The sequence below is a fragment of the Onychostruthus taczanowskii genome, unplaced genomic scaffold (assembly GCF_017590055.1).
Source record: "Onychostruthus taczanowskii isolate IOZ18803 unplaced genomic scaffold, ASM1759005v1 scaffold20, whole genome shotgun sequence".
In the NCBI taxonomy this organism is placed as follows: Eukaryota; Metazoa; Chordata; class Aves; order Passeriformes; family Passeridae; genus Onychostruthus; species Onychostruthus taczanowskii.
In genome coordinates, this window is record NW_024499240.1 from 9,634,208 (window position 1) to 9,662,043 (window position 27,836).

Sequence of the window (27,836 nt, forward strand, 5' to 3'; positions counted from 1 at the left end):
AGGTATAATGCCCAGAGATTACTGATTTCCAAAGCTTTGCTTTTCCCTTGAGGCATGTTGTCCTTAATCAAAGCACCTGAAAGGGTGCTTAAAGTACCTTAATCATTACATGATTCATAATAGTGGCACCAGGATTATTGCTTTTTGTCCTTCCAGTGCAGAATATTTGTAAACAGTTTTGTTATGAGGAATGGCAGTCTGCTCAAAAACCAGTTTACCTTGAGGGCTTTAGTACTCTGAAATTTGTTCCTGCAACAGTTCTTCTTGTTGAAGTAGTTTATAAACTTCAAAGACTTCTGGTCTCTTCATTGCAACAATATCATTCATTGATCCATCCAGCTGCGTTTTCATAGACACTGTCTTTTAGTCTGGAAAATACTGCAGCCACAGCTTGCTGTCTTTTGACTCATGGCTGGAAATTCTGCTTCTGCATGTAGTTTTACCCTTAAAATACCTATGTTACAATCTACAGAGACAGAAAAGAAGGAACAAAAGTAGAATCAAAATATTAAAAAGAAAAAAAAAGTCTCCAAGCATCTTGCTAGAACGCTACCTCAAGGTAGCTTTTAAGCAATGCCATCATTCCCACCTCAGGCAGCTGACCCTCAGCAGTGCTGTGGTAAAACAGGTTGAAAAACAGCTGACTTTTTCCACCTTTACCTATCAGTGAAGTTATGCTGATGACTAATTGCATAATTGCGAATAAATAAAACTTCCTCTAATCTTCAGGATGTCAAGTCTTTCTTTAGAGAGAAAACAGACAGCTGAGGAGGAGGAAAACCTTCTGGTAGAAGTTTTCTTTCTTCCCTCACGAGGTTATGGCACCAGGGAAGCCGCAGCTGGAAAAGAGATGCTGGGTCTTTGTGTTTTTAAGACTCAGTTAGTCCTTTTCTTACTTTTCTCACTCAACTGTTTTACCTAAGCCAACTTTCCTATGAGATGTCTTTCTAATGTACAGCAGCTGCTGTAATCACTTCCCACCATCTCATGAAACATGCAGATAAGTTGGGAAAAGCAGAGGATAATTTGAGAAGACACTATCCCATCGCAAATCAGCAGCCTCAAAAACGGACCCTGGGTCTTGTCCTCCAAAATAGTATTTGGGAACTCATGAAGCAGATTTCTCTCTGATAAAGCTGACATTGACAAGTGGCCTTTAGCTGACACTGTAATGGGACAGAATTTCTAGTAGAAGGGGTATTTCTAACAATCTACTTTTTTTAAGTGGGATAAATCAAGTTAAAGTGCAGAGCCGACTGAAAAGCTAGCATTGTAAGGGAAAATGATCTCATGACAGACAATTGGGATCCATAAATGTTTTAAAAATAAGGTCAAAAATTCATTTTAAATAGGCCTGCTATTCTCTCATCATCCATTCCTCCCCCCTGCATCCATTTTCCAATTCTCCTCTGTTCTTCTCATCTGTTGCTGGATGAATTTTTTGCTCTCTTGCGCCTTCATTCTGCTTTCTCTTCCCCACAGTCTATTCCTTTCCTTTTTGTAAGAAACTGAATAATTCAGTTTAGTGTGTCTCCATAAACAGACAAATGTATATAGCACTCCCTCTGCTATAGAGCCAGACCCTTTAAAATTATTTTCCAATTCCATTGTGCTTTGGTTTGTTGTCAAGTTTTTCATCCTTTGGACTTTCTCCCCACAATCACCCACCCCCTCTTTTCAGGTTTATAACTAGGATAAATGATTAATCAAATTCTGTATGGTGGATCACAAGGCTTAAAGTAAACCTCAGCTATTTAGTCAATGGACAGGCTGATAATAAGTATAAATATTGTCTAGGAAAATGAATGTCTTTTGTTGTCAGTGTAAAATGAGATTACCCTAAAATTTTTCTGACAGCTAGGGAATATTGGGATGTATCAGCTCTAAAAAGGGTTTAGGCATGTGCATACATGCTCATGTCTTAGTGGGACATCAGACATTCAAAGCACTCATGAAGATACCCCATGAAAACCTAATCCAGGTCTCTCAAATGAGGCAGATGTTTGTGTACTATTATCATAGCTGCAGTATCAGTCAGACTCTGAAAGAACTGTGTAAGAATAAGCTGCAAGAGCTTCGTCTTTCTAGGAGCTGGAGGGATTTTTCACAGGCAGTCGTTTTCAGGGCTTTAGAGTCACAGCCTAATAGCAGATCATGAGAAATAGCTAAGGAGCTGTCAAGAGAAAGCCATGCAGTTAGCATCTGCACTTGTATTTAAGGGCATTTAAATAATGAGGAATTAATCATCTATTTGAGGATTTACTTGGATTGTCTTACAGACTTTGTACAAATCCAGTTACTTAAAACATCAATTCTTTCCTTCAGGATGGTAGTAAATCCTTGAAACTTTATCTTTCTAATGTACATTCAAGGACTACATGTAACGCCAGCCTCATTGCAAATAGTTCTTCACCTGTTAGTGACCACAGCAGCTTCACCGTAGAGAACCTTGGGTTAACTGTTTCTAAAAGCCATTTCCTTATTTGCAGATAGGATTTGCAAGCTTGTAAATAACCTAAAGATACAAGGAAACCTGTCTCTGAATCCTGGCTGTGAACACTTCAATTGAAATAAACTGTAATGTACTGAGTTTTGTCAGTTCCCAGTTGAGAGTAGGAAAAAAGAATCATGCTTGTGTGTGTTAAAGGCCACGTACTTTATTGTGTGCCTGGCAGGATTCCAAGCCTAAAAATCAACGAGAACAAAGAAAGGAGCATTAATAACTGCATTATTTTTCCATAATGTGTCAAAGGGTTCTGCGCTTCCTTCAGGATGAATAAGGAGCTGTTTGTACTTTTCATGATCAATTAATTCCATGTTCAGGATGTTGCATTTCAAATAGGTTAGGTTCCTAAAACACACAAACGTTTGTGTTGGACTATGGTTAGAAACCAGAATTCCAACTTCTAGAATAGTAACATTCCTGTCTTCTAGCGCAATGGGAGAAGCTGACAATTTTATGTGAAACCATATAACAGAAACTGATGCAAATTCCAGGCTTTCTGAGTCCACAGACTATTAGTAGAAAACATTAAATAAAAAGAAAAGAAGAAAAATACAATAACATATTTAACGTATAGCTGCTTTGAAAAATACATATTGGAAGTATTTGTTGTTAGAATACTAATTAAGAGAGTACTCAAAACATTTTATTAGAATGTATGATTAACTTACTGATCAAGAACTCTTTATGGTTCCAAATTATCTCTGATTAATTAAGCTTTCGGATTGGGATGTATTGCACAGAGCTGTTCTAACGAAGCAGAGTGATTTTGAAATTTACAGGCCAGCTTTTGGGGGTAGCTTTGGGGGGAAATTATTTGGGAGAAATCCCCGCCAAACCTCATGTGAAAACTAAAACTATTCCAAATGGCACATGCAAGGAGAGCCAAATTCAATTCCATTAATACTAGTAATACAGAGTGACTTCTATAACTTGTTTGGAATCATTCCTACTTATACAAAGGTTTGATTTGGTGCAGATTATCTGAACCAGAGAGGAGTCTGAAATGCTCATGTCTTCATGCACACACTTTGTACATGCTCTCATTTACCAGGGGAAGCAGTTCTGGTACCATATGTCATCTTATCAAAGCTCATTGGTACTGTTTATACCCTGCAGTATTATGTGAATTCCAGAAATTCATCGTGCCATCTATTCCACAAGCTGCCTCTGCAGACAGCTGGGTTTTGTTGTTTTTCATTGCAGGGGGAAGTGATTCTGAGGAAGACAAACACTAAGCATTTCTCTTATTTCATACAAGTTGCTGAAAGAAATCAGACAAAAACATGCAGTGCTGCCAGGCTGTGGCTGTCTTTGCAGGCTCACAGTACTGAGAGATTCCAAATGTGCCAGTAATCATGTCCCTTGCAGTTAGGACAGGTTCTTCTGATGTTGCCCAAATGGAGGATTTGAGTGGGGATTTGCAGAGATCATGACAGCTGCCATGGATCAACTTGATATGATATGAAGGGCCCTAGAGGTTTTCCATTATATACATTTTGCCTAATTTGCCAGTATGTTAAGGGAGGCAAGAAACAAATCTCTAACTGATGATTATATTGATGAGGGGAGTCTGTGAGCAGGTAATCCACGCAGTTTAGTATGCTGAACAGTTACTGTGTTTGAGCATATAGCCCACAGCTCTGCAGCTTTCATCTGTTGGCTTTTTATTATGTGGGGCAGGGAAAATGGGCACAAATAGCCTTTTTGGCTAGCTGTAATCTGGTTTGTCTGAAGTTCGCAATAATAGCTGGGTCTTTGCAGTTTGCTTTGGTTTTGGCAAGCTCCTGCCAGTATAGGCTTCAGCAAGTTTCTGTCTCCTTGTTGGTCACTCTGTAGACATGGGACTGTGTGGCCACTTTCCCTGAGCTCGTGCACACACTCTGCCAAATCTCAGGCCAATGTCACGTGGGGAAGCTGCAAGAGGACTGAGATTTTAACACTGAGCCTTCTCACATGGGGCTGCCGTAGCCAGTACTTTGCACCCTGAGCTTTCCCTCCCTTACTTAGCCTCAGTGATACTGCTCTGTGACAGCTTGGTCCTGGCCCCCAGCAGCTCAATGCCCCATACACCAATAGAGTCAAATACAGCTGCTCCTGAGTCAGACTACCAGGGAGGGGGGAAAGTAGGCTTCCTTTTAAATTGACCTCCTCTTCCTCAGGCCATTAGTAAGAGGCCTGCTTCAACTTCTGGAAGGGGCCCCAGTTACAACACTCATTTTTTAATCACAAGACAAATCTGTTATGCCACTGAAATTCATGTCTGAAGCTAAGCATGCACTTAGCTATTTATTGGATCAGGCCTCAAACCTGATCCCCTTCAGGCACAAGCTTTGGCCTTTACTACCAGGTATCCGGTGCATTTGTCAAATAGATGCTGACATGGTTGACTTCTTTTTCAATTCTTACAACTTAATTTCCCTGGGTCATGTTCATGTTCAGTGTTGCTGATTAAAAAGAAATCTCCTCCCTGAAACATACCTGTGATCCAAAGAGTTGCCTGGCTCTGTTGTCCCAGACAGCACCCCCAGTCCTGAAGATGCTGGTCACTGTCCTGCTCTGCCTGCTGGGGATAATATCCTGCTAAACCAGAGAGTGGTTTGGAGAAAGGACTGAAAAATTTGTCCATTTAACATCACGGAAAACAGAATGACCTCAGTGAGGCAAACAGCAATGATTGCCCAGTGTGTGCAGAACTTGGGGGTCAAGGGTTGAGCTTAAAAGAAGCTGGGTCAAGTAATACAACTATGTCATTGAGGCTGTTAGAGAGCCCAGATCTTGTATTTGTTATAGTAAGTATGTGACAGAAGCCAACTGAAATAATGGACTTTTCATTACTTTTGATTTCTGGACTGAGTTCTTTTGTTGTATAATAGTGCAGCACTTCTTATTCCTGCAGTGCAAGATCTGAGGTGGAGGCCTTGGGTCTTCTTGAGTTTTGCTGAAGTTCCTCACTGCGAAATGCATTAGCAGAGCTGCTCGTTAAATTCCATCCTAGGTGCAGCTTCAGCAGTCAGGTGTCAGTGCTCTGGCTACATTGTTGTCTTGCAGTTAGAAAAACACTAAAAAGCTCAAGATTTTTTCACAGCCAAGGTGTGAAAAGTAATTAGAATGTATCACTGGTGTTGGGTGTTCACAATTATCTGTGAATATATAAAGGCCCTAATTTTCTCAACAAACAGGCGACATTGCTATAATTATTTAAAATGAAAAAGAAAGTCAGTGACTCAGACATGGAGAGATTGGGTGGATAACTTTATTAGTTCCCAGTCTAAGGTCTGTAGTGCAGATGCTAATCTAATATGAAGACTGCATTAAAATAAAGTACAAAATATGGAAAAAGAGAACTGCATTTACCCCGTAAGGCTGGTGCTGAACATAACTTTGACTGTTCTGCTCATGGCCAACTCTCTTCAATGTTCAGCTCTAAGTCTGGCTCTTAAAAAACGCTGGAAAAGGGAGCCACTAGTATCTTCCTTCTTGCTCTGTACAGAATCTGACTGGAGCACATTCTTCCTATCAAATGTGCTGAGTTTTGAAAAGTTCTGCAAAAGTTAGTAATCAATTTAATCTTTGTTTGCATTTGGTTTTTTAAAACTTCTTTTTTAAAACATCTTTAGCGTTCTTGCTTGGTTTTTTAAAACTTCTTTAGTTTGTTGCTTGGTTTAGTAAATTGAATTTTTAAGCAGAAATTTCCCAATGCAGAATGGCACCATGCAGCCTAATCTGAAGGGTTGATTTTGATTTGATTTTCTTGGTGCATTTCTGAGACACAAGGGGGTTTCTATGTTAAACAAGTGGTAATCAAGGGGGTTTCTATGTTAAACAAGTGTTTTTGACACTAAACTCTAAGAAAGCAAGCACAGCACATACTCCTGCCTATGTTTTTGCTGCTTTTTTCCTCATCAAATGGCCTGTTGTGTTAAATGTCATGTTGCCCAATATTAAGTGGCATCATTCCAGCTGAACAGTGTGTTGTAACTCCTGTATGATAGGAGTTATTGAGTCTGCTGTACTCCAGGTGATATTGGAATGTCTGCCTTGCAAGCAGAAACAAGAGTTCTGACCCTGCTGCCTCCAAGGCTGTCCTGCTGCTCAGGACAGATGATATGTGAATAACCCAGAATAGCATAGATTTCATAAAGTAGCATATCAAATTTAGCATGTAAGTTGTGAATGCATACAACTGAGCAGCAGGACTGTTATCTCCTCTGCAATGCAGTCTGGTCACCAATTATAAGATCTTTCTAGATTAGTCTATTCTTCTATTTTCTTGCTAGGCTGGAATAATGATTGTCAACATTATGATTGCAAATAATGCCCTTCTGTGTTAGGAATGCCAGTGCTGCACGTGACAACAAACAATGGCAGTATCTCTGAAGGAACCTGGACCCTAGGGAAGCCTGGATCACGTTATGCTTTCCACCATCAGCTATTCCAAGAAAAGTCAGAGTAGCAGATACTTAGAGTGAAAGTTTGAAGTTACTATGTGACTCAAAATGAAGGGAGTCGTTTGGATTCAAGAGTTTCTTGTAATGCAGTAAACATGGTTATATTAAATTATATTCTATAGGTCATAATTTGATGATAAATTCTTCAAGATAAGATAAAAACTTACAATTTTAAATACTTGCCTGTGCCTTCCATCCCTGGTCTGCCATCATCAAAACAAAGTCATTCTGACAATGTAAATTCACTCTCTTCTGTGCAATGATTATAGAGGAATTTAGCAAAATGCTACCTAGTGATACCCACCAGTGGAGCAGTATGAACATTTACATTTGCGTTTGAAGCTAATTTTTAATGTATTTCTCTTAATTTTCTAGGAAGATACTTGTCAAGTTAGCAATTAAACTGTAATTTGGTCACTGAGGTGTTCACACGGATTAATAGATCTCTCTCTTAAGCGTATGCTCCTGCGTTTGAAATAACAGCTATACTGCGTGGTAGCATGACCCCACTTAAGTATCACACACATGCACAAAATCAAATTCCATCACATTTTAATGCAAATTTTACCTTTGCAAATGATGGCCTGAAAAGAATGAGTTTCCATGGTAACCTTTGGGAACACATAACCTGTTTATCATAACTTCTCCATGAAGCAAGACAGGGGGTGGGGAACATGCTTTGATATCAGCTATATTTTTCTGCAGACAGCATTCTGCTCTAGCACATGAAGGGAATTTACCAAAATACTTGCATACTGTCCTAAATGAACTTTTTTTCTGGTCTTAGAAATAAAAGCAGTTTTATGGAATAACACAGGAGGTAACTGCAATCGGCAATATTCAACTCCATTAACTGACCTTTCAGCTCCTGTCTATTGTTTGACAACTAGGTCAACATGTTAAAAGACCAATCAGAAATTAATGGTTAACAGAACTCTTCCATCACTTTATCTTTTCTTGCTTTCCCTCCATGCTTTAAACTTAGCCCTCAGGTATTTCTGCTGCCTTTCAAAGCCACTTTTTTTATTTTTTCTTGTTCTTTCACTTCACTGCTGAAAGTACTTCTTTGAAAAATGCCTTGAAATATCTCTGAACTCCTACATTTTGGAGCTACCATGGAAAAAAAAATATTGATTATACTTCACATTCGGTGCTGACTTTCAGAGTTGAGGTGGTGGCTCCTGGAGCTGCCATTAGCGAGAGTGAGTTTGATGGCTGTGAGCATCTGTAAGGTTGTATTTTTCCTGCAGATGCACAGTAACTCCTGGCTAAAGGAAAGTATGTCTGCAACATTTTTTTAAGGTCATTAGGAGTAAGGAACAGATGTTGAGGTTTTTCAGAATGCTGCTTTGAAGTGCCACTTTGGAGTCAACTGACAAGACTGACCCTATAGGCAGTGATTTTTGGGATTGGAACACAGAGGAACCATTGCCCACAGTTACCCATCTGGTATCCATCTGGTACCAGCAAACAACAGACAGTACCAAATCACAGAAAAACTGTACCAACTGCTAAATTGGTATCAGCAAGCAAAGAAGGTCACCACCCAACAGCAGTTGCAAGCAGGAGAAACAATGTCTGTAACATTTGCAGACTGGTATCTGAAGATCCGGAGGAACCTCATGCCATAGCATATGGAAAGCAATTCCTGTCTCTAAGCCTGCTTCTGCTGATGTTGTTTGCTCAGTATTAATCCAGGTTTGGGGAGGGGTTTTGGGTTTGTTGGTTTTTAGGTTGTTGTTTTTGGTTGGGGTTTTTTTGTGGGGTTTTTTTTTTGTTTGTTTGTTTTGTTGTGTGTTTTTTGTTTGTTTGTTTTTTTGTTGTTATTGTTAATCATATTGAATTTGCAGTGTGGAGAGCTTTTGTCACGATGCCATTGAGAGAGCACCTCTCTTTATTGGCATCTGTGTTTAACAGGATTAAGGTGGATTTAATACCCTGTGCTACAGACTTACCATTCAAATTCTAGGAGTACTGTTCCATAGTGGCGTCAAATCACAATGGAAGGAGTTGAAGTTAACTTTTAACTCCGTGACGATTTACTCTGCAGCTTTTCTTTGATGTGAAGTATTCTTGGGGAGAGCTGTGGCAGGGGGTTGTTTTCCAATTTTACTGCCATCTTCCTCTTCTTCCCTCTGGTCATTTTCCCCCTTCTTCCTCCTTTTCTTTTCTTGAAGCAGTGTGCTGGTTGGTACAGTAGCTAAGTGCATAGAATGCAATAATATAACAGTGAGAGATTTAGTGCCTCTAGGTGCTACCCCTTCTACTCTTGAGGACCTCCAGCAAGGCATGATTTTATAGACAATGAAAGGCTTGCTCTCCCCTGTGAAGCCGCCTGCCTGCAGGAAGCTTTTCACTGTCTATTTCCACTACTTGCTCTGCAATTTAGTTCCATGCCCTGCTATTTCCCCCTCCCCTCCCTCTTTTCTTCTCTGACATACACATGCATATACCCCCTGCGTACACATTCAGCACCAGCACCAGATGCAGGCAGACACAGCAAAATAGCGTTATCTCAATGTGTGCATTAAAACACTCAAAAATACACTAAACATTTTCATTTTGCCGTCCTCATCTTAAATGGAAATATTGATCTGTCCTCTGTTTGCTTTCCAGGTACTGACACTGTCATTTCATTTTCCCTAAAAAGAACACAAGCTCACAGCTGAGCTGCAGAGCATGGCCATTACACCCTGGCATTGGTGCCAAGAACTCTGCTGACTTAGCTAGAGAAAGATGCTGAAAGCCTGACTTTGAGAGAAAATTCAATTCAATTCACTCCATACAATGTCTCTCATGAAGTATTTCAAAATGCCTTATATCAGGAGATAACATAATGAGAAAATGCTTCAGAGAACTGGGTATTCAGATAGCAAGACAAAATGATACACAACAATGAACTGGAGTAAAAGAAAAGACGACTGTCATTTAAAAGCAGTAATCATCTGGATAAGTAGTCTTGTAAACTAATTACAGTGAGAAGAGAAGCAAAGAATGCCAGACTGGGAGGAACAAGAAGCAGCTTAGTTTCAAACAGGGTAAAGCAGGGGACTGGTTTCATGGAGGGAGAGGAATTACACACAGTATTGTAGAACAGCTAATTGAGACCTGATTTAGAAAGGTATCCACACATATGGATTAGTATGCTGTATATTGCATCACAAGTGTATCTCTGTGACAGGTTAAGTTATTCTCTTTAGTGGCTGGGAAGAGATTAATTACTTTGGCTTGGTTCAGGGGAAGGGCAATTGAAATGCCTCCTTGTAGTAGGAAAGAATCAATGCTGATGGGTGCTGTAGGTTTTTTGTTTTGCTGCTTTTAAGATTTTCTCTCAACTCAAGGAAAACTTCTGTTTGCCTCTAATTTGAGAATAGGTTTGCAAGTGAGGGTGTTGCAAATCTGGTGCTCATTAAAGACAATTAAGAGATAGAATTAACCAAAACATATTATAGAACTAATGGAAAAGGAAGCCACCCACGGAGACAGACACAGGCCAGGAAATTATCTCATTTTGCTTGGTCAAAGGAAACCGTAGTTCTCCAGCACCAGGGATTGGGGGATCACAGAGCGAGGGTTCAGAAAGCAGACTATTGTCTTTGTGGGACTGTGTAAAAACACTTTGCAGTTCTGGCTTCACCTCCATCTTTGCTGTTTTCTCTCTCTTTAGTGTTGCAAGATAAAGCAAATGCTGAGACTTGTTTTCTACAAAACTAAGGCAATTGCCATGTTTTTAAACTGTTATGGGAACAGCCTGTTTCCCTTTTAAAGTTCCCATCTGTGTTTGTATTTCCCTCAGTCTATTGCCTTTATAAAGAATTTTCTGCTCCCTCTAAATCTAAACCATTAGTTTCACCTCCTTGAACAAGAGGTAGGGCATTACTGAGGAGGAAAAGTAAATCCTGAGATAATCAGCCCTGCTTAATTCCACCATGGAACACTGCTGTTTTCGGTGTTCCTGGTGTTCATTGCATAGGGAGAAGGGACAAGTGACTCTGAGTATGTACATTTATGTGTGAGCATGTGTATGTATATGTATATATCTGTAGAGAGAGACAGGCAGAAGGGGAGCATTTAATTGCCTTGCAATCGGACCAACCAAGTGGTGTTCTGATTGCATACAGCTGATTTTCTAAGTGAAAATCTTCAAACCTATTCAACAGCAAAACCAAGATCATCAGTGACTCTGGAGTGTGTGTCTGTGTTTCTTATAGGGAAGAGGAAGGTTGGTTTGATTACCATCTCTTTTTTCCTTTGGACAAGGGTGTTTTTCTCATCCAAGAGAAATGCATTCTAGCAGCATGAACATAACTATTAATCAACACTTAAGCGATAATCAGTGAATGAAAAATGATGACCAGAAACTCAAAATGTACTTGCATAGCTACTTTGATGCTTTTTCTTTGAGATCATGCCCTTGCATTTTAACGTGAATAATTCTTATAAAATTAGTGCTGATATTTTCCAAAAGGCAGTGATTTAAAAAGCCAACGCTTACTTTTCACTTGAAAAAAAACATACTAACAGGGAATGATATATTAAGATCTGCATAAGTAATGTTATAAAGCTACCTTGGTAGTCTCTGAGATAGTCTCAGTTGATATGAACCAGTAATATCTTACAGATTTACTTAAGAGATGAAGATGCCAAAATCGTCATCACTGGAATACTGTATTCAAATGTGTGAAGACATGTTCAGGATACAGAGAGATAAATGTTTTTCCTGTGTATTTTTGCTCAAAAAGGAGATAGAGGCACCGAGAGATGCAGGTGTATGTTAGCTTTGGGAATACCTCCAAGAGGAATCAGATGCTGTTGAAATTAAAACAAAACCCCCCTCAGTACTTAGCATGCTTTCCTGAATCATGGCCAGGGTATGTGGTGGCACCCAGCAGAAGCCAAGGCTGTGTGACTCTCCTAGTGAGCAACACCTTGCTTTTGTTCTTCAAGACGTTTTTTGACCAACTCGGTCACGGTTCTAATAGCATCAAGTGTTCTTTGGAATAATCTCAAAACCAGATTAGTATAAAATGCTTAAAGTAAGTGTGTGCTTAACAAAAAGAAAGCACAACATTCCCTGGGACTGAGCCCAGAAAGCAGAACTTTAGGAGACTGCAAGGTCACGACTTGGTGACTGGGCCATGAACAGGCATCTATAGCCATCCATTGATTCACCTTTCCAAATTATTTAACCTGTATTTTCTGTTTACACAAACATAAAAAAGTTCATTTGCCACACTACCCAAAACAAACTTGAAGACATTGGACCATGATTTGAGAACCTCTGACAATTGTAGTCCTGAGATATCTGTAAAATGGAGCAGGAACAGAACAACAAGGTGTCTCAGGATCTGCTGGGAAGATACTGCTTCCTTCCTTATTCTTGGGAATAAGTTTGTAACAAACAAGTTTGTAACAGGGAAGTTGAAAGTGCTCTTTCTCTTCAGTGGTGGAGGTGGTTTTAAGAGGTCCTGTGGAACATCATCTTGGCTTTCCATTGCAGCCAAGAAGAAAAGCACAAGTAAGAATATCAAAAAGAAATATTAAAGGTGCTGTCTTATATCCAAACAATGGTAAAGAAGCACCAATGGGCTCATAGAACATTAGACTCCTCTTTGAGGACTACTTCTGCCATTAAAATCAATGCAACTTAATTAAAGCAAATTATAGATAGATACATCTATAAATAAGATATTAAAGTGCGCCGCTGAATATGATAATTGCTGCATATTTAGCAATCAGCGTGTGTGTTCTGCTTTTGCCAGGAGGGATTTCTTTCAGAGGAATCAATGGAGCTTTATTAAAAACCATCTAAATTAGAGGGAGAAATGATGAGTGTTATAATAACGCAAAATCACTGTTTCAACTTCCATTGCAAAACTAGGAAAGCAAAATATATCCCTCTTTGTGTATGTATGGAAAACATCAGGAAAATTCTTTTGAATTGTAGACAGTGGTAGAATTTTTAATCTTTACCTTTTGATGCAAAACGTTAAAAAAACTGGGTGGAAGAAACCTTGATTTCTGTAGAAATGCTGGAGCTATCCGAGGGTAGGGTAATGAGGATATCACAGCAGTAAGGAATTAAGAAGACCCCATCGATCAACTTCCTCCATTTCCCATGGACCATCTAGTTCACTGCCTTACATCACCTGCCTCTGTTTCAGCAGCTGAAGAAAGTGTTAGCAAGTCAAATTGTGTTCTTTCATTTCACTTGCAGTTCCCAGAACCAGGCAGAGTTGAAATGCAAAAAATAAGTGGGTTAATTTTGATGCTTCACCTGTGTATGAAACATTGAGACCAGGGTGGGTGAATAAATCCACTTTTACCTCTCCATTTTTCTTCAGTTTTCACTTAATTGAAAACAAAAACCAACTGTGTCTCAGCAGAGGGGAGACCTGAAGGTTAAAGGGCAAATTCCGTTATACCACAGCTCTTTCTGGCATGCTGAATCTCAGCCCATGTGATTAGAAACGCTCACAGACAAAAGAAGAGCTTTGAGAACAGGGGTCAAACCAGCATCTGAATCAAGTCCTTTAGCAGATGATCACAAGACTATTGAAAAATGCACGAAGCAATGCAGCAGTTCTATGTGTCATGTTTATACACAGACTTTCAGGCAAAAAGCAGAACTGGGTGGCATTTTCAAAGCACTTGGATTGATGGCAGAGCAGAAGCTTCGCTCTGCGGCCTTCCTGGGGTGTCTCCTGTCTTGTAGTGCATGTCAGTTGTATAAAATACAGTGGTAGTATCCTGCCATTTTTATGGGTAGAAAACCACAGTGCAGAAGCTCAAGTGACTTTTTCTGAGCATACACAGTGAATAAGTGAAAAAGTTAGGAGTCCCAGGACTCCTATCTTCATAAGCTTCTCCTGATCTCCCATAATTCTGAATGAGTCAGGTGTGGCTCAAGTGGAGTGAGCAGTGTTTTGCCCTGGATTCACAAATACGTAGCTAAAATCCCATCAGCCTTGAGGAGTTATATTACGGCTACTTTCTTAGTGGGCAGCACACTGTCCAAATTTTCTTTCTGATCTTAATGATAATTGAAATGTTTGGAGGAGGCTTATTGTTCAGAAGTCAGGAAAAAAAGGGCTAAAAAGTAAAAGGACAGTGATGCTTAGCATATGAGTGAAGAATTAATACTCCTGAATGCAACACCCACTGTATATTATTCCTTTTTAACAGTGGGAATGTTTTGACTCTGATCAGAATAGCTGGTTACGTTTTGAAAGAATTTTTTTAACCAACTGACCTCTGCAGTGATGATGAAGTTTTCTGTATGCAAGTCTAAATACCTGCAGGAGACGGAACAGCAACTGCAACTTTATGAGACAGCCAACCTGCAAATGTCTCTGTATCATTTATTTTCCTTATAAGCAGTATCCGTGGTCTTGGGTTTTTGTTGTGCTGGCTTCACTCAGGATGGCTTTGAGCAGGCAATCAGGTGGGAATCTGTGAGAAGAAGTAGAGCCACAGGCAAAAATACAGTCCTACTGAATTCTGCTGGTAGGGGCAAGGAGTTGTTGCTGATTTCTATTTGCAGTGTGGTAACTCTCACCTGAGCTGTGTGTGGATGCACAAGAAAAAGTCAATTCCGCTTTCATGAAGCTTTAACTTCTAAAAACATTGCAATAGTTGTTATTTTTTGCACCATGACATCTGTACAGCCCCTAGCACCTTGACCCATAAGGAAGGGGCAAGGGAGGCTTTCCTGCTAGCAGCTAGAATTGTAGCCTTTAGCAAATGCTCCGAGAGAAAGGCAGTGTAAGACAAGTGAGGGGGAATGAAATGCAGGATCTCCCAGGGAAAAAACAGTCTCATGCACTTTTCTGTACAGTTTTCAAGATAGTCAGGAGCTTCAGGATTAAATAAATCCTTTATCTTCCCTTAAAGAATTGTTATTCTGCAACCCCAGAATTCTCTTGTAGGCAAATTCCAGACTTACTCAAGACACCTGCTCACAGGTATACTCTATTTATAGCTTAAAATTTATTTGCAGATGTTTGAATGCTCTAATATATTTGTTTCTGGTTTGATCTATGCTGTCATTCAGTTCTATGCTTCTACCAGCTTGATTCTTCTGCTGGGAACTGGCAGGGGTTTAATTAATGATGCAGAGGTGTCACAGGATATTTTCTGAAGAGACACTTTCTATCACAGAAATCTTGTTAGCTAGTGAAAATTACTGTTTCTAAAAAGAGAGACTTAAACAACAGAAACATTAACTGGCCATGTATAAAAACACCTCTCTGGCACACAGAAAATCCTGACCTTGAAGGCATTGAGTTTCATGGAGGCAGTTGCCAGTTTTTCTGGTCCCTCGTCTCTGAGTGTGGCTGCTGCTGTGACTGGGATTCCCAGAGGGGCAATTAGGAGAACAACCTGCTGGTACAGAGGTTCTGTACCAGCAGGTTGCTGGTACAGAACCTCTGTACCAGCAGCTCTCCAAGGCCTTGCCTTTCTTCCACCTGCCAAAGACTTTACTGTCTTCTGCTAACCAGATATTAGTTGGTTTGATTCATATTTGTATCCGGTTTATTTGTTTTACATTCCACAAAGGCCTTGGCCATACCAGTACTTTGCAACAGTTACATTCCATGAATTGTTTGCTGTTGTTTTTTGATGGTGTTTTCTTTCCTTGATTTGAGTGTGCTGCTCTTTTAATTGCACTGATAGGATGATGGCTGTTTCTGTGTTTATCTCTGCCCGTTATTTTTGCATATTCATGTTTTGCTTGTTAGTTGAGGCTGCTCTTAAGAGATGAACTGTTCATAATGATGCCACTTATTTAAGTTGATGTTGTTAATTTAAACCCTAAAAATACAGGAGCATATTTTGGATCATTTTTTCTGTTGTGCGTTACCATACACATGTGAAATGTGTATTTCACTTGCTGTTGTGTTCTCTATTGATTGGGGTGTTGGTCTCCTAAGCTCTTCCAGCTGTATCTGTAGGGACTCAGCTGAGCACTGCACCTTCTGTCAGCTCCCTTGCTGGTCACCTCTTGGTCACCACCCATTTGGCTTTGACAGGACTTCCAGGTTTTCATCCTGTTTTATTAAGATTACTGTTTCTTCACCTAAATATGTTTGGATTATTAACCGTGTTAAAACTTCCACACCTGGACTGAGGGCCAGCTGCATATGTCCTGTTTTAGGAAAGGAGGAGAACTTGAAATATTTTGATCTTACTAATTAGTACATTTCACACCGATTTTTAGCTTAGTTTGTTGTAGAAGGCAGCAAAGGAACCCTTTGCTTTGACTCTTTCTGAAACATAAATAACTTCTACTAAGAAGGTGTTTCTATTTTCACAATTTCTCTTTTCATCAGGGTAGTATTTTATTCCAGGCACCATTTTGGCACTCCAGGCTGAGTGACGATACGCTTTTACTGTCGCATGGACAGATGGAGAAGGAAAATCAGAAGAAATGGCTGAGCCTTTAATTAGCTGTGCAGAACCAGAGCATGCTTTTCCAGTGCATTGGGGGTTTTATATAGGGTGTGGAGACTCAGCCGCTCGATGGATCCAAATTAGCAAAATTGTGTATCCGCCACCAGGGTGTTTCTATGGTAACTGTCTCTCAAATCATATATACAAACAGACCTGGCAGGGGCTATTGCCTTCTATTTGGTCTGCAGGAAATCATCAAAAAAGGGGTGTTTTCAGGCTGAAAAAAGGCCTTGTGATGTAAATATTTTTTACTTTTGGTGGTTGGTATAAGTTTTGCGATTACTGCTTGATGGTGGCACAGTTCTGAGTGTTTGTGTTTTTTCTTTTGCCTGGCTGCTGTTACTCCCTTTAGGTGTGAGAGTGCAGGAAACTCACACCACTACCAGACTCATGCACATAAGCTGCACAGGTAGACCATAAAAAACTGCATGTTTTTATGGTGAGAAACCAGATTATACATTTGTTTCTTTTCCCCTCATTCTTCTTCATAAAACGGGAGAAATCTGGAGGGTCTTCTCTTACCAGTGTACTTGGGAACTTAAGAGAAATTATGAACCTGATGAAATTAGTAGTGTAAGAACAACCAAAGTGGCTGTGACTCTTCACCTAAGTGACTCTGTGAAGTCTCTCTGCATGCTACTCTTTCTGGTGGAAAAAATGAATGAATGATCCCTTTAGCCTACTGCCCTCTTTTTGAAATATAGGACAATTATTGTTATTTTTTGCTCATCCACAGCCAGGTGCTGCTAAAGCATGGGCATTTCAAATCAGAGGTGTTTTTTTCTTGTGGCCAACAGTTCTGTGAGGATGCCTTTCTGTTTTGAATGAGATAAAGGAAGCTTGCAAGAGGCCTGTACTAAATAATTTTTTTCATTTACAAGTATCTTGGATGTTTGATGAGTGCCAAGGTGCATAACAAAATTTGTCTGGAATAATTTCTAAGCCTGCCTAGCAGCTGCAAATGATACTGCCTCTCTTTGCATAGGACTCAGTTTATGTAATGTACACAGAAATGCTTCGTAAAGGTAGGTAGATAACACTTAATGCACCTGAATGCACAACTTTTCTCATTGCAGTGGTTTATACATCTGTTCAGTAAAAATGGTGTATTGTGCATAAATTACAGGACTGACGGAAATGTACTTTAACCTGTAGAATGCAAAAAACATGTTAATTTTTGTTTTCTCTTTTTTCTAATCAGGCATTTGCCAAAAGCTTGGTGTGATTTATTACTTTCTTTTTAATGAATTGTTAAAAATGTTTGAAAAGGCATTAAATCTTCCTTTCTGCTATTAATCTGTAAAAGGGGAAGGGGATTTTAAATGGCCTCTTAGTATATTGCTTTATAAAACTGCTGATTCTAGCAGCACCGGAATAGGAATACATACTAATGTAGGAAACACTGAAGGCAGTCAGAGCCTCCTCCATTTAGGGAAGAAAAGACTAATAGCTCCATTTTAACAAGGCTCTTAACACTTTGGGCCATCAGCAGGCATTGAGTGAAATTGGGAGAGCTCCTGTGTGCTAAAAGCATTGAAGTTCACCGTTTGTACCCGGTTGGAGCCTTCCTGATAGAATTGTGCTCCCCAGCCAATGCCGGTTGCCATCTTGAACACAAACCAAGTAGCGCTGGCATTTTGACTGAGTGCACTAACGCTGCACTTTTGAAATGGCACCAGAGCATCATAAATGCACTTAACTCCCAGCTGGATGCTTAGCTTTGCAGCAGCTAAGGGAAAGTTTCTGGATTCATGTTAAGAATGAAAGAAAACCTGTTTGTATCATATTTTATGCTTAAGCAAAACAAGCTAGTGGGGGGAAAAAAGCAGACTTGGTACTAAGATGTTAGCTTTGATTCAGATAGTTATGCCACTGTAATCAGAAGGGGCGTGCTTAGTTAGATGATGTCCTCATGTTACTGGATCCAGGAGAAAGGCCAGCCAGGGAAGAAGAGAGAGTATCCCAGCTAGCAGGCACATGAGGGGAAGGTGCTGAAGAATGTACCTGCTCTAAACATTTCTTTGATACAGAAGCCTTTCTTGTTAGCAGTGATAAGATTATGTATGGGATTTGAAGCTTCTTTGAGCCCCTGCCTTTCTTTTGTTGATTTTGGCAAGTTGCAGCATCATGTGTTCGCTGCTTATCGTTTTGAGATGCATTGTTAGTAGCTGGGCTACATAATTGATCTTCATCTCTAATTACTCTCCTCTCCACAGGTGCCTGGAAAAGGTCCAGATGGGAGCTCCTACAATCTTCACTTCGAGGGGGTGGAAAGGCAGTATGCATCCTTACCCAGGTACAGCACCAAGCCTCCTTTCAATGGGGAGGGAGGGCTGCCCACAGCTGATGTCCGGCTCTAACATGAGAGATTATTTTGCACTTTTGTCTTGTCACCGTTTGCTGCTGATTTACTGTCATTTTATACCTGTACTATTAATTTGGACTTTTGAATTTTTAAAAAACAGGCGTCTCATTGAGCATGTCAGCAAGAGTCATGATCCACAGCTAGAGAACATGACATTGAGGGAGCTGCCTCTGCAAGAGTTATAACAGGTCGTAGCAGGACATAAATGAATAAATGACTGAGTTTGTAGCGATATAATCCCAGCTGGCATTGACAGAACGTTGCTGTGGAAAGCTTCCACTACAGCAGCCACAGCTACCGAAGTCCCACTGTTGCTACAAGGGCTGTCTTACTGCAGTCTATTCCATGAGAACATCTCTGTACTTTTCCTGAATGCTCTGGAAATGTGAGTGAATTCTCTGAGGGCTTTTTTTAATTTTTAATCTTTATCAACTGAATGAAGAGTAATTCTGGTCTGAAACCAGTGGGGCATAACAAAATGGAAGCATTTCGGGGATTTCAGCCCCATTTCTATGGGCGTTCTAATAGTGGAGTGTAACACAGATCAAGCCAGAAAGGGGAGTGAGAGGATGCTAGAAGAGATAGTGGGAAGCAGGGAGAGGAAAACAGAAACAGAAAAACATTCCCCCTTCAGAATTAGAGGGCTGGACAAGTCCTAAGAGGCATAGTCCAATCCACTTATTGGACCTACAGGCAGGCTGATTTGTAAAAGCAAAGCCAAAATAGGTATCTATAAGCAAGAAGAGATTCTTTTGTTGTGAAGTAGTGCTGGCATTTAGGAAATCAGTGAATTACTTCTTTTTGCTACTTCTTTTTCTACTCAGCTATTTACGTTTAAAGGTGAGCACTGAAATATTGATTAATAGATATGTAATGCTGTGTCCAATTCCAGATGAAAATACAAAGAATATTTTACTTTTGTTAACCAGAATATAAAGGCTGTCTCACAAGGCACTGTTGGATGTCTGTAGGCATTTTTAATCTATGTAATTTCTAAACCAAAGGATGTGTCTGCAGTTTACTTCCTGCCTTCAAATTATATTTGTCAGACATTTTTTCTTGGAGATTCATCCGTAACTGGCTTTTCTGACAGAGGCCTGCTTTCCAACAGTGTGTCTTGCATGTATTTCCTGGCTGACTGTGGGTATTTACTCTTCTGGGTAAATAGCCATCTTTTTTTACAGTCCTCCAACACTCATGTTTCCCCATCATGTTTCTAGCAGTGATTTTCTGCATGTTAGTTAGGTGTACTTTAATTTTGCACAGTCCTTTTTAATTTATTTTGAACTTCCATTTTGTTGAATACTTCCTTGTGGATTACAAGAAAGTAAATTCATAATTGGTGCCCAGTGTAACTCTCTACAGCAATTTTTATATTTCTGCATCATGTCTTCTTTTATTCATTTTCCCTTTAAGAAAATTAACTATATTTTTGTTCAGTTTTGTAAACAGTTTTTCAGTTTTGTAAACTGAAAATTTCCCAGTGAAGTAACTTCCATAAGCCAGAATTGTTTTGATTTCCCCAGTATTCCTTTCAAGGGGAATGACCAGAAGTGAGCACTACAGTAGACATGCCCTTGCTTTATGTAGTGAGCATTCTCTGTATCCCTTCTGTCCTGTTCCATTCCAAATTGCTGCATCCTCAGCAGTTTCCCTGGGTGTATATACTGCTCATCTCTACAACCTGTGTTTCTGTGGGGTTTGATCGGTTTTTGAGGGGTTTTTTTGTTTGTTTTGTTTTTTTTTAAAAGTAGCTTTATCTGAATATGATCATAAATTTTACAGTATTGTTCCCCAAACCTCCATTTAACTTGCTGGGGACACAACTCTCCAGCTCTTAGAACAGGTTTGAGTATTTAACTGGTGGGAACTCTCCATTTAGAAAGTCATCCAAATATTCCCTAAGCTTTTGAAGATCACTGTCCTTTCTCTCTGTGCCTAAGGAGATTATGCTGGAGAGTGAGAAGACCTGCACTTCAGCAGGGCTGTTTGTGCTTCTCAACCCAAACATTTACACTGCTGCACGCAAGCCAAGCTGTGTCTCCAGAGGGTTTCCACCCTGGCAGGAGCAGAGCTTTGGGATATCACACACCCTTGGGCGTGCCTACAATTCAGCAATCGGCTGCTGCTTTTTATACTTCAGTTTTGTAAGTTTTGCAGTTTCATGTTACTGCAGTAATTAAGCCCTGGCACTCACAAATGACTAGATTGTACAGTGAAGTCTAAATCCAGATGAAGGGGAAGCAGTCTCATTGCCAGCCACTAATGGAAATGAGTGATTTCTTTTTGTTCTCATGGCTGACTGCCCAGGAGTATAGAGGAATCCAGGTAAAAACCACCCATTTGCCAACCAATTTTCGGTGGTGGAGGATCCATAAAAACTACTGTAATGAGCAGCATTATTAAAAAAAAAAAAAAAAAAAAAAAAGGGTGGGGAGGGGGGAAGAAATTAAGATAAGGAAACAGGAATGTAGAAAGAAATTAAGAGGTAGTATTTCCTCAAAAGAGTAGCTTTATTCTCTCAAGCGTTTTAGTGTTAGTTCACAGTTTCCTGCCCTTGGGTTTATTCCCCTTCTTTTGTGCTGTCCTCACTGTGGTGAGCCCACTGAGCTGCATTGGTACGGATGCCATATGGAGCTGTCTGCATACTTAGCCATTTAAGCCCAGTTTAATAAGAGATACTTACAGAGGCTTCAGATGAGGGTTGTAGATGCTGGGAAACAAATTCCTGTTGCAATATTATGTTGAGTCCAGGAGGATGTGACCTTTGCCTGCTGCTCTGGTGTGGCACACCCAAGGAAGGAGAGGAAAGCGCTTGGACTGCAGCCAGTTTCACGGGATGAGGAGGGAGGAGGGGATCTGTGCTATGTAAAGAGTAGCTGGGACCCACACAGTGAAACTGTTCTCTCACCTGAAAGCCACCAGGAATCATGCCAGTGTGTGTGGGCATGCAGAAATTTAGTAAGAGAGCTTTGGTCTTCCTCCCCACTGGACAAGAAGGAGGAATGTTCACCTAGCAAAATCTTTATCAGTGTTTGATGCCCCTAAGAAGTGTCCCATTCCTTTACAAAGGTGTGCATCCTGCATGGAGTCAGATCTGAACATACCTGCTGCTGGCTTGAAAAATTCTAAGCTTTGAAGCATCATTGCGGCTTTGTCTTTCTTTTTTTTTCTTTCTTCTGTTTTTTTCTGTGAAGCTTATCTAGACTTAATTTAAGTCTAGATATTATGGGCCAAATTCAGGGGATACAAGTCTGTATTAACACTGTCTGAGGAATTCAGCTGTCAAGTGTGCTTGTCTTTTCAGTAGGTGCAGCAGCAAATTACTGTCCTGGTCTCACTGAAGTCAGTGATGTCCTTTTTTCCTTTGAGTGAAGGATCTGTTCCTGTGTAAGGTTACATGTTTAATTAAAAGGGGAAACAGGAGGCAGCAGCCTTTGGAGAAAGGCTTTCTGTCTTGACTGGTCTAAGGAGTGGTGAGCTGAGCTACATAGTTAAGTTTCTACGTAAAATAATGCCAGTCTGTAGGCTTACTTTGGAAATGTCTACAGAGGCAGACATCTGAATTAAATGATAAGTGGCTGTGGCAGCAGAGTGGCAGGTCTTCATCTCTCATTGCATTGTGCTGTTCTGTCTGCAGAAAAGCAGCAAAGTGGGAGAGACAGAAATGGGAGGCTTTGCAAAAGAGATACAGTTCTTTGCACTCAGTACTTATGTGTTGCCCCCAGGCTATTGCTAAGTAGTGCTGAGTAGTAGTATTAAGCAATGTTGAATCCTCCTGCTTAGGAGGAGAATGGCTTGATTCTTACACATCTTAGCCTCTTCTTTTGGGAAGAAGAGCAGGGCAAGGTTGTGGGAGCCAGAAAAACATTTCTATCTTTTAAACTATTTTTAATGTGTACTTTCTTTGTGTAACTCAGAATATTTTCCTGATGGAGCTATGGAGCAGATATGAAGCTGAAGTTGCTCTGTTTGTTCATAGTTCTATTTTTGAGCTTGCATTTATGGAAGTCTGCCTTAATGTAAATCACAGTCTTGCTAATGGCAGCCTTGTTTGGAGAAGCCTCGTGTTCAAGGACACGTTCTTTTCTGTGGTGGTGGAAAAGCTGGCTGTGACCAAAAGCAGACTGACAGACACTGGGACGGCACGCTGGTTGACAAGATGAGTGTGGATTAGAAAGCTCAGCCATCTTTCCAATAAGAAATGCTGATTCCAATGGAAAAGTAGTACTTCAGACTTTCTCTGGAATTCTCGTATTATTGAAGAACACATTTATGTCAAGAAAAGGAGGGGAGCCAGGAAGGCTGTGAGAGCATTAGAAAATAACTGCTAGCATGGAAAAATGAGTTCAGGCTGTGTAGGTGGGTTCAGCTGAATTGCTGTGGCTGGGATGAGACTGCTGAGCAAACTGGTCATTTGCTCACGAGTCTTGTCTTAAATATAACATGCATCCTGAAACTGGGAAGCTTGGAAATGGATTAAGGAACCAGCCTTGCCATACAGTGGCAGTGGGTAGTCTTCCCATGCTGGAAGCTTCTCTTCAGGTTGACCATGCAACTTGCATGATGTGAGAAATGGATTTGTAAAGGATTCTCAAAATCTGACTGAAAGCTCACACAGTCTTGTACATGTGTATGCAAACTCTGAGGTAAGGTGTGCTGACTTAGAAAGGCCATGAAGTAGAGATGACATTGTTGAGAAAGAGATTGAACTAGAAACAAGTTTCAAATTATGGCCTTGCAAAAAGACCAGATATTTTGGAGAATTAGAACTGTTAAAGATGCATTATAGCAAGACCATGTGGGGTAAAATAATAGGTGATTGGTGTTAGAAGTATTAGCAGCATTGTGTGGAATAAGCTAATAGGCTGAAAAGCATTTACAAGGTATTGTAACCAGGAAATAGGTTGGCTTCTGATAGAATGGAGTTGAGTTGAACATCTCTTATGTCTCACCCTTTATTCTGATAACAGAATAAAATCTTTTAAAACACCTCTCAGTTGCCCCATCTCTGTAGAGCTGGGATTTTCCAAGACAATTCTTAAAGCAGTAGCTGAAAGCAGCACACTCTCCATTTCTAGGTGTGATGCCAGAAAGGACAGTTTTGATCACCTTGCGTGAGCCCTCCAAGACTTTCTACATTTCTGCGTCAAACTAAATTTCAATTTTGATCCATCCCATTACTTTTGTAAATGTATTTACACAAGCATCTAACCTGGAATTAGAATGTCACATTGTGGAGAATCCATTACATTCTTTGGAGGTTAATTATTTTACTGCTTAAAGAGATTATGCCTTTTTTTCCCTTAAAGTCTGACATTACCCAATTTCAGTTTTTAGATGCTATGGTAAATAGTTTTTCTGCTAGATTTTAAGAGCCAAGCCTGCAAAATTCCTTCCCTTGAGTATTTCTATGAAGAGATCATTTATTTTATGTTTTCACCTCCCTTTCAATAAATTAAATAGATTGAGTACTTAGGTCTTACACTGTAGAGCATGAAAACAGCATTGACTCAAGGGGCCAGAGTACCCATGCAGTCTTTTAGGAATTTAGGAAGAAATTTAGAAATTTAGGAAGTAGCCTCTAGAGTTGAGTCAAAAACATTTTGAGCCCTTCAAATCAAAAGTAAAGTTTTGGTAATATCTGTGTCATCAACAGATAAGGTTCCTCCAACAGAAGAAATGGATTACTTAGCATGTTTCATTAGCTGCTTCTTGCACTTGAGTGTTCTTGTCTTTATTTTACTGAGTTTATTTCAAAATGCAAGATTTCTGTAATTTAATTGAATCCTGAAAACATCATCAGAAAGTGACTTGACACAAATCATGAGAAAAAGTTAATTGTCTATTAAATAAGACTCATCATTCACCATTGTCTAACAGAATCTGAAATTAATATACTGACATTACTTAAATATGTATATAGTGTATTCTCTTGGTTAACAAAAAAGAAATCACAGTTTTAGTGCAGACTATAATTAGCTGTAAATCAACTTGTCAGAGCATTCCCAGCCTCTGGGAATTGACTAGCCAAGGACCACAGATGAAAAAGTAAGTTTTAAAATGAATTATTTAAATCAAAATTCCCTGCATACTGGTTTAAATCACAAGTAATTTTTTTTTTTTTCTTGGAACCACTTCGATTTAACCTATTCCACCACTTGTTGGAAAAAAATCTGTCCTCTTTCTTGTTTTGTATCCCTCATTTACGCTCCTCCCTGGCATGCAGCAGTTTGCTGCACAGCACTGACCCGGCAGTGCAGTCGTGGTTCTGGCCATCAGCTGGGGCACGTCCCGTTGCTGTTGACAAGGGCCATGCGGTGGCACAGTGGTTCTCAGTGACACTGTTGCTCTGTCCCATCACACGGCTGCTGTTCTGCCAAGTTGTCTTCCAGACACCTTCTTGGTGCTGGGACACTCCTTGGAAACAGCTTGCCTCTGTTTCTCACTGTTCTCTCGTCAGTGAGCCTGTGATTTCCCCATGTTTTATTGGCCCAACATGGTGCTTTGTGGCAATGAGTGACAATGCTGATGCAGACTGCAGGGAATAAATACCATTGCTGCCTTGCAATGCTGTTTAAATTGGAGCATTGTTCACCTGGCTAAAAAGAGCATCTGCAGATATTCACTCTCGGAGAGAGTACCAGGGGTACCAAAACTTTAATGGCAGTGAAGTCATTTATCAACCCTGTGCAGAATCACCCACATCTTAGTCTGTCAGTGAAACCATGTTATTGGACATACATTACACAACTACAAGGGTAGCCTGTTAAGTTCTGGTGTGTAATATAATACCCAGTATTTTTAGTCATGCCCAGGATTTTCCCTCCAAAGGGGTGGAAACCAGTGAAGAGCAGATTGATGGGAAAATACTGTGTAGTTCCAGGTGGCTGAATAAAGTCTGTATCTCCCTTGTTTCTTATACTGATTAAAATAAGAGGAGATGGTCAAGAGGAATTTGAGAACCAGTTGTAAATGGTCTTTTTTAATTTTTGACAAAAATAATATTTTTTTTAATATTCCCCTGGCATAACTTCAATGCTAAGAAGACTCAATAATTTGGTGTCTTAAACAGGATTGGAAATAAGTACGGTGAACTTAAAATGAATGGTCCAACTAATTTCATCACCCTAGTCATGTGAAATATAAATAACATTCAAACAGTATATTCTGAAGTATACTTGATTATTAACTTTCTCTTCTGTTTTAATCATCTAAAGTGATACCAGTAATTCAGGGATATTTTTTAATATGATTTTTGTCTTGACAGCTGTGCTTTTATTGAAAATGCAGCAAAATCTTGTCTGTCTGTATCTTCTGATGTGGTGATCTCATTATAAATGAAATATATGTATGGTTTTAGTTGGATTTTATATGCTGGCAGGTGAATTTAGAATCAGTTTTAATGGAAATACTGGTCAAGGACCTCCAAGATACATTGCAATAAACCAGCCAAGATGAAATACAGCAAAGAAAAAAGATCATTCTTATATGCTAGAGCCCAAGCTTGGGAACCAAGCTGATGTGCTCATTAAAAGATTAGCTTAAATCCAATTTCAAACAATTTTAAGATTTAGCTAACTAACTTTTCTTAACTCTGGAAGATACTATAACTGATAGCTGTAGAAACTACCCAGGCCCTAGGAGGTGTCAGGGAATCAGAGTACTTCAAGGCCAGAGCCCAGCTCTCTAGCAGGACAGATTTGTGACACATACATGCAGCAGAGAGCTGAGGTGCACTGTTGCAACTTTTTCTGTTCCACCTCAGTTTCAATCCCTTTGCTCAGGTGTGCCGTGGTACTTAATATCACCTCAGTGCCATATGTGAAGTGTGAAGACTTTATTTCATATATGATATCAAAATACATTTGTCCAAAAATGTGCAGAGTTCATGAATAACCTGTGTACACCTTCTGCAGGGAGAATCTCAGGCATTAAAAGCAGAGCAGGTAGGAAAGGGTCAGTGTACTACAGACCTTGCAAAAAATAGTCTTGTGTCTTTAAAGACTTGACTGAAAGGAGGAAAGAAATTTGTAAACAGGATCACAATTTCAGAAATCTCTGTGGTGAATAGAAAAGGAAGGAGATTTAGCTGTAAAACATACCTCCAGCTTTCTAATAAAATAGAAATATCACTTGAAATGAACATGATGCCTCCATCCAAGCCAAATTAAGTCTAAATAATGAAAAAGTATACTTTAGAAAGTCAGAAAGGTCAAGGTTCGTGACATCAAATCATGGATTGCAGCTGGCAGGCCACCTCTATAATTTCCATGGGAATAACTAAAGAAAATTGACTAAAGAAAATGTCTGTAACAACTGGGACATAGCTTGAAAAAAACACTAAAAGCCAGATGTCTCAGAAGAATACTTTGGAAGTGTAGAAGGAGGCAGACAGGGATGGGCTTTGTCAATTTTCCTAATAAGTCAGTCAACTCCTCATAGCAAAAAGCCAGTTAATGCAATATGGAATAGTTTAAAAGTCAATTAATATTTTGAAACTAAGCAGCCAGCCTTTTTGCAAGGAGATACTATGCCGCCTAAATAAAAATACTTTCAAGTGTCACATTTACAGAAAACATGGATCTGGTATGAATCTTAGCGTATAATCAGGCATAAGGACCTCCCACTCAAACTAAGGGCATCAAATTATGCTTAAAAATATGGGAGATGGAGGAAAATATTGCATTTGAACAAAAGGGCTTGAATTAATATCATAAAATTTAATGAAGTCTTGGAGACAGTGCCTCAGAAAAGAAAGCTGTATTAACTATGCCTCCAGTGGGTAAAATAACAAAACAAATGTTAGGGAACAAAATATTAATGAAAGAAAAAAAGTGTCAGTACAAAATGGTTAGGTTGAGATGAAGGATCTGTGGAAAAAAGATAAGTGAATGCAAATTAGAAAGAAGATTAAATTAAAAACCAAAAGCATATATCCCATAGAATGCATCAACAGAGTGATGTGCTGAGTGAAACCTGGGGAATAAGATGTGTGCTCCAAAATGCAAATACATCCATTGCATTGTTAAGATGGATATTGAAATGGCTCAGGAGACCAGCA

At 39.7% G+C, this 27,836-nt stretch overlaps 1 protein-coding gene across 7 annotated transcripts in view; it reads left to right on the forward strand.

Annotated features, from left to right (window-relative positions):
• Positions 1-27,836, forward strand: part of PARD3B (par-3 family cell polarity regulator beta) — a 394,903-nt gene that overhangs the window by 345,078 nt on the left and 21,989 nt on the right. For all 7 annotated transcript variants that reach the window (XM_041403270.1, XM_041403272.1, XM_041403271.1 and 4 more), the window contains one exon: positions 18,624-18,703. In XM_041403270.1, the coding sequence (XP_041259204.1) occupies positions 18,624-18,703 (80 nt within the window). The remainder of the gene's footprint in view (positions 1-18,623; positions 18,704-27,836) is intronic.